The 7,439-nt window shown below is 48.2% G+C and overlaps 1 protein-coding gene across 1 annotated transcript; it reads left to right on the top strand.

The window, feature by feature from the left end:
• The first annotated feature begins 3,725 nt into the window (after positions 1-3,725).
• LOC123153362 (xyloglucan endotransglucosylase/hydrolase protein 24) lies at positions 3,726-4,982 on the top strand. Its single transcript, XM_044572518.1, has 3 exons — positions 3,726-4,072; positions 4,193-4,386; positions 4,481-4,982. The coding sequence occupies exons 1-3, from the start codon at positions 3,791-3,793 to the stop codon at positions 4,860-4,862; spliced, it is 858 nt and encodes a 285-aa protein (XP_044428453.1). The 5' UTR covers positions 3,726-3,790; the 3' UTR covers positions 4,863-4,982.
• Positions 4,983-7,439: the final 2,457 nt, after the last annotated feature.

Here is a 7,439-nt window from a genome sequence, read left to right as displayed (position 1 = left end):
TGCGTGCCTTCCTTTATCTTATCGGAAAAGATGGGTTCAACAAGGGCTAAAGATAGTGGCGAAGATTGAATGGGATGGGCATTTGGTTGGGTGGATCGACGATAAGGCTATGTGGAGTGGAGTGGAGTGCTCGGCCAGGGCACCTCTGGAACAAGATCGATCGATGGAGATGTGCATGCGTATATGCAATGCATGCTGATTATACGGGCGGCGTGCGTCGGAATTTCTGCAGGATGTTGATGGCACCGCGACGTACGTACGTACGTGTACGTTGTCAAATATTTCATCATATACTTGGAAGCAACCCGTGTACTCCTTCGGTGCTTGATTACTTGAACCATGCATGCATGCGAGAGGTCGGCATATGGACACGCAAGACAAAATGAAATCCTACATGTATACCTAAATAGTTGATCCTCATTATCTTATTTATCTTGACGTGCAAGCATGTCACCTCATCATATAACCACATGGATGAAAAAAATATATAACCACATGCATGAAAAAGGCCCACCTAAATATAACCAAGCATGAAGAAGGTCCACCACAACATACAATCATGCATGGAAAATACTTTTTATTTAATTATACAACTTATATTCAATAATCTGCATATAATAAAATGCAATGAAGCATATGTATGTTTGGCTTTGGCTCTCATGTTATGATCTCATCGAAATATATTACAACCAATTCTCGTAGTAACACGAATGCATGGTGTACTGTGTACGTACGTGTCCATGGGGATCGGTGCATGCTTGAGCTGGAACTTCAAAGTGGAGGCGCCGGCCTGGCCATGGTTGGCTGGTCGGCATAAAATGCAGTACTCCCTCTGGCCTTTTTTAGTCTGTGTATAAATTTTGTCTGAAGTCAAAGCATCTCTACTTTGACCAAACTTATAAAAAAAGTATCAACACTTACAATGTCAAATCAACATTCTCAGATTCATTATGAAATGTAGTTTCATGAAATATATATTCGGTATGGCAATTGTTCATATTTTTAAATATATATATGGTCAAACTTTGTAAAGTTTGACTTGACCTATATCTAATACGCGGAGTAAAAATGACCAAAGGGAGTATTTAGCTAGTTTTAGCGTGTGTGGTTCATGATGTGCAAATTAGGTGGCCTGATGACCATATCCCATAATCCCATTCCCATTGGTGATTGCTCTTGGACTCTCCACGCAGCAAAATTTTGATTCCTACCCAACTCTTGGACGCGTAAGTGGAAAGTGTATGCTACTTTAATACAATAATAAAAATGCAATGAAGCATATGTATGTTCCACTTTGGTTCTCATGTTATTATCTCATCAAAATATATTGCAACCAATTTTCACAGTAACACCAGGGATGCACTTGGTTGCATGGTGTGCTGTGTACGTGTCCATGGGGATCGGTGCATGCTCGAGCTGGAACTTCAAAGTGGAGGCGCCGGCCTGGCCATGGTCGGCTGGTCGGCATAAAATGCAGTATTCTAGCTAGTTTTAGCATGTGCGATTCATGGTGTGCAAATTAGGTGGCCTGATGACCATATTCCATAATCCCATTCCCATTGGTGATTGCTCTTGAACTCTCCACGTAGCACAATTATATATGATGCCCAGCCAACTTTTGGACGCGTAAGTGGAAAGTGTATGCTACTTCAATGCAAAAGCTTGACTAGGTCTTTTGCTTTAATCAGCAAATTTGGTTATTTGGCAAATAAATTATCTCAGCATATATAGAAAACGTCAAAGATGTATATATGCAGATGTGTAGTTCTTTATGAATTTAGTCAAATTACAATTAGGTTGACCCAACACCAAATTCCATGTATATATAGCAGCTTATCAAATGCGTTTGCTATCCTTCCCCAAAAATCTAACACCCGGTTGATTTTTTTTATGGTCTTTGACATATAACTTAAGACATATAAAACAAAAATATTTTGCAAGCAAATACAATGATACATACTATTCACACATGTCCAAGTTAAAGTGATGCATCAAAGACCGTATAAAGTCAAGTGTGTCCTATATTTTGAAAAAGAGGAGTACTACACAATTGAGTCACACAATGGCCATAATACAGAGGTGTAGCGAAGGAATGTCACATCTCGTCGAAATCTTATGATCATGACCTACGTATATGCACGCGAATGTTGGACTAAGCAATGTTTTTGAAACGGAGGCAAAGTATTTGCCTTAGCCATTAATTAAGAAGAAGCGACCAAGTTAGTTAACAAAAAACTGGGCTAAAAACGTCACAACCTATTGAGCAGCGCACACAAGATACCCTACACAGATGAGTGCAAAGAAAGCTTTGTCGAGGTAGCACATTGGCATCATCGCCGTCACTTTTCCCCTAGCAGTGTCATGGCCATCCCTTCTCTTTGTGCAAGCGGTTCCAACTTTGCTGCAAACGACCACTGACACATTCCACTCCATCAAGGCATGCAAAGCCACATGAAGATCCATGCCAGTCACACAGCCACGTGCGGCAAGGACAACGCAGCTCCAATTTTGATGGAGAGGTACGAATGAAATATGCAAAACTGGTGTCGTGGAAAATCAACAGACAAACCAAAAGACCACCTATAGCACACCATTGCAAGGAGACGGTTCGAAACTGTGTTAGTGAAAAGGGTTTTTAACCATATGCATAGACCCAATCTGCACCAGTGAGACCACCTATCACCCATCATCGTTGCCGCCTGAACACCGCCGCCGCAGCTCCTATTTGGCTGCAACAAATAACTTGAGACAAACCCATATACATCGAAGAAGAGCCGACCACTGCAACAATGTTGCGACCCTGACATCGCTCACCCCCATCGTTGTTGCCACAGAATCCCTAAGGCCATTACAGCTGACTTTCACCAGGCAGTGCCGCAACAACCCTCACCGTCATCGCCACCACAGCGCAACACTCTCGTCCCGCTGGTTGCGTGAAGCTCCAAAAATGATACCTTCGAGAGGGGAACGACATCGAAACAGCCCATCATAGTAGGGGTTTCCCCGGTGCTGTCTCTAGCAGAGAGAAGTAGAATAGCGCAGCGACGCCTTCAAGAAGGTAATGGTGTCCACAGACCATGCAATTAGGTTTCTTCATAAATATGCATTGATACATGATTGTCACTCCTAATTAGCCTACAATTAGGTGCTTCATGAATTCCCCTTATCGGATGAGCATGCAAGGCTGTCTCACGCTAGCTATTTGATACAGGACATGACATGTAAACAACTTGGCGTACAAGGAGAGCTCATGTACGTGTGCCTACCTAGCCTAGTCATAACTGATAACATCATATCTCCAAAAGAAAAAGAAGCTCGATCTCGCTCCTAACTGATAACATGCTGGTACTGAACACTGATCAATGATCCATGATACATTGATACATGCAGTGAGTCACGTACGCACGGCTGCTCAACCGGGACCAAAATAGGTGACGCGCGCGAGTCGCTCTGACCCTGCCAAACAAACGAATGCAAGGATTTCCTGCTGGAGACGAAGAATTCCAAGGGCCAGAAGCAAAATAACTGGCAAACAAAGCCGTGTGGTTTGTGATGGAGTCGATCGGGTCAGCATCGTCGGGCTATTGATCGATCCAGCTCACGTACAACCTTCCGCTCTTTCTCTGGTCCAACCATCCTCCTACCCATCGACGAAAGGAATCGAAGGAATGAGAGGATGCCATCCTCCTCCCAGTCCCAGTGGCCTATAAAACCCACAACTTGCACCCGGTTCGCCTCACACAAACACACCGGAATATAATACCGAGTGCAGAAGAATTCAATCCCAACGATGGCGTCGAGTCCCAGGAGAACAGTCGTGTGCTCGGTGCTGCCACTGCTGCTGCTGCTTGCCGGCGCGGCCCGCGCGGCGGGCAACTTCTACCAAGACGTGGACATCACGTGGGGCGACGGGCGCGGCAAGATCCTCGGCGGCGGCGACGTCCTGACGCTGTCCCTCGACAGGGCCTCCGGCTCCGGGTTCCAGTCCAAGAACCAGTACCTGTACGGCCGCTTCGACATGCAGATCAAGCTCGTCCCCGGCGACTCCGCCGGCACCGTCGCCACCTTCTACGTACGCACGCGCTCTGTTAATTTCTTTGCACGTGCACCGTCGCCGATTTCTACGTAGTACGTGTTGACTGACACCATGGGGAGCACTGTACTGATCCGTGCGTGCGTGTGGGTGTTGCAGCTGTCGTCGCAGGGTTCGGCGCACGACGAGATCGACTTCGAGTTCCTGGGGAACGCGAGCGGGGAGCCCTACACGGTGCACACCAACGTGTACAGCCAGGGCAAGGGCGGGCGGGAGCAGCAGTTCCGCATGTGGTTCGACCCCACCGCCGACTTCCACACCTACTCCGTCGTCTGGAACCCCACGCACATCCTGTACGTAGCATGCCGACGGCATCAGCCTCTCTCTCTCTCTCTCTCTTCTGCCTCTTCTCCTCGACGAAGGACAAGATCTCATGCATGCACGCAGGTTCTACGTGGACGGGACGCCGATCCGGGAGCACCGGAACCGGGAGGCGGCGACGGGGGTGGCGTACCCGCGGAGCCAGGCGATGCGGGTGTACGCCAGCGTGTGGGACGCGGAGGAGTGGGCGACGCAGGGCGGGCGGGTGAGGACGGACTGGTCGCGGGCGCCCTTCGTGGCGTCGTACAAGGGCTTCGCCGCGAGCGGGTGCGCGTCGCAGGACGCGGCGGCGTGCGCCAGGTCCAATGGCGCGTGGATGTACCAGGAGCTGGACGCCACGGCGCTGGACCGACTCCAGTGGGTGCAGAAGAACTACATGATCTACAACTACTGCACGGACACCTGGAGGTTCAAGGACGGCGCCCCGCCCGAGTGCGCTACCAAGTAGGGTGTTCTGTCTACAAGGTCGGAGTATTTTATAGATTGGGTATAGAATTTGTGCACACCTACTCGTATGGATGTAAATGTAACTGTGCAAGTATGTAAATGATACAATAAATTCAGCGTATACTACATATCGTTAATTAGCTTAATTATCGGCTGCATGTATTTTTGATATAGATCATTTTTTGTGAGGTAATTTTGATATGAATCATAACGCATAAACAGGGGCGAATCCAGACTGGAGATTACCCGGTGTCCACATAGAAGAACCATCAAAAAATCAATGACCTACACACTAAATCAATGGATTATCTTAAGCAAGTGTAGATTGGACCCGGTGCCAGTGACACCGGGTAGCTGTACGTAGCTACGCCCCTGCGCATAAACCTTCTTTTTTGCAAGAAAAAACTTTATTGACTACTTAGGATAATACGTAGGTACTACACAATCTTGAGCAATATATTTCCCTATACAACTTGGCTGACTAAAACCGACAAATAGCACAAGGTCAACGGTAGGCAACCCCCCTCCCACCTCCCAGCAGCAGCAGCACCACCACCATACTATCTGCACTTAATTAGCCATTGGACTTTATTCTATTTTCTTCCACCTCCTACGTGCACCTCACCCGCCTGGTGCTCACTGCCACGCCGTCGACGGTTCTCACTCGGCTTGCCATCGCTGGACATAGCTCCCCGTGCTCGTGGTCGCAGCACTGCAGATCTACCATGGATCTTGCATCTCCTGTTGGTTCCCCACATGCAGTAGTGCAACCCCCCCCCCCCCCCCCTCTCGGGGCCTACTCCCCCGGGTGCAGCTACAACGGTTGTAGCTCCGGTGGAGCAGCGCACCACCATCCAACTCGAAGCAATGTCGGCTGTCATTCCCAACATTTTTGCGCTGGGGTTGCAGCACGACCAGCTTCGTTGTCCACGAGGTCACAACTCCCATGGACATTGGTTGCAGCTCCCACCATCCTCGGCTACAGCTCGCTGACAGAGAGGTTGTAGCTTGCCGTCCATGGTCCCAGCAAATCAGCCTGTCGGTCCCAACAAATTGGTCGGTCAGCTCCAACACTTGGTGGACGTGGATGCAACATTCGGGGAGTCGTCGTGGCACCATCCCCGACACAATTGAGCGACGGGGAAGTTACCTTTGCAGCTTCTGCGTTGGTTGGTTCCAGCATGATTGGGTGTCGGTTCCAGCATCACCATGTCCCCATGCGTATAGCGCGACGTCACCCAGCACTCACAACAACTCGACTCATCCATACTAACGCCTCGTCACGCCGCTCGTAGCAATGCCGGGAGCCGGTTGTAGCACAAACGCTCACACCAGTTGTCCTAGCACCAAAGCCGTCGCAAGGCTTTCCAGCATCCATGGCACCGATGACCATGTGTCGTAGCAAAAATGAAAGCTGATTATAGAAAAACTAGATGCCAGTCGTAGCAGTGTAGGGCATTGGTTGTATCATTGTCGGCCGGTGGTCGTGGCAGTGGTCCATGCTCCACCCTGTGGCACGGGGTCCCACGAGCACCACACACTGCAATGCGCCTTGCACCACTATACTGCAGCCCATGCAGCAACCCTCATTGTAGCCCCCTGCAGCTCAGGGGGTAGGGTAGAGTTGTGGAGCGAAGAAGAAATTGAGCGAGCTCGGGCGGGAGCTCCCGTGGAAGACAATGAGAGAAAGAAAAAGAAGAAAAGAGAGATGTGGGGGAAGAGATAAGGATGGGGAGGGACAAGATGGTACGTGGACCCCACACCAAGCATGTGGCGAGGGAGTGTCAAATGATTGCTTGATCTTGCCTCTGTCCTACTGCACACGTGTTACCGCCGTCCAGCAGAGACTTCGGCTGGTCGATTGGACCCTCCGAATCATTTCACATAGCACAATGGCGGAACCTCTCAACTAATTGTGCAGGCTCATTTGGGACGCCATTGTGCTACATATTACAAAGGATAAATAATTGGCCGAGAAAGAAGTTAGGGTAACTACACTTATGAAAAAGAAGTTAGGGTAACTCCAACGGGGCAATCCAAAACCGATGCAAAATGTGTCTATTTTTTGTCCATTTGGATGGCCAGGAGGGCAGGCGTCCACCCGTTGTCCGTTCTTCCATGGCCATGGCACCCAACGGGGTGACCCCACTGGTCCACCCTGTCCGTTTTTAATCAATTTTTTATTTTGACCATTTTATACATTTTTACAACCAAATAAACAAATAGATTAAACATTGCACACAAATAAACAAATAAATCACATAGTTTACAACCAAATAAATAAAAATCACATAGTTTACAATCAAATCAATAAAACTCACAAAGTTTATAACCAAATGAAGTTAAAATTGCAGCAAATAAATTGGAAGAAATGAGAATGCTTTCCTATGTGAGTCCATATATGCTCAACCAAATCATTTCGAAATTGAATGTAAGTTATACGATCACGCATTTGATGATGAAATTGGATGAACTATGCAAACGTTGCCGCTCCACTCTCGGGCTCAACCAAATCACCCTGGTAATCCCATCCTTGGTCATAGATGTTGTCATCACGCTTATCCTCTACGATCATGTT

This window comes from Triticum aestivum, chromosome 7A (assembly GCF_018294505.1).
Source record: "Triticum aestivum cultivar Chinese Spring chromosome 7A, IWGSC CS RefSeq v2.1, whole genome shotgun sequence".
NCBI lineage: Eukaryota > Viridiplantae > Streptophyta > Magnoliopsida > Poales > Poaceae > Triticum > Triticum aestivum.
The sequence above is the reverse complement of the archived record's forward strand: the minus strand, read 5'-3'. Positions and strand labels throughout refer to the sequence as shown.

Coding starts and splice junctions, on each gene's coding strand:
- LOC123153362 (XM_044572518.1), top strand. CDS start 3,791: ATGGCGTCGAGTCCCAGGAGAACAGTCGTGTGCTCGGTGCTGCCACTG. Junction 4,073..4,192: donor GCACCGTCGCCACCTTCTAC/GTACGCACGCGC, acceptor TGGGTGTTGCAG/CTGTCGTCGCAGGGTTCGGC. Junction 4,387..4,480: donor TGGAACCCCACGCACATCCT/GTACGTAGCATG, acceptor GCATGCACGCAG/GTTCTACGTGGACGGGACGC.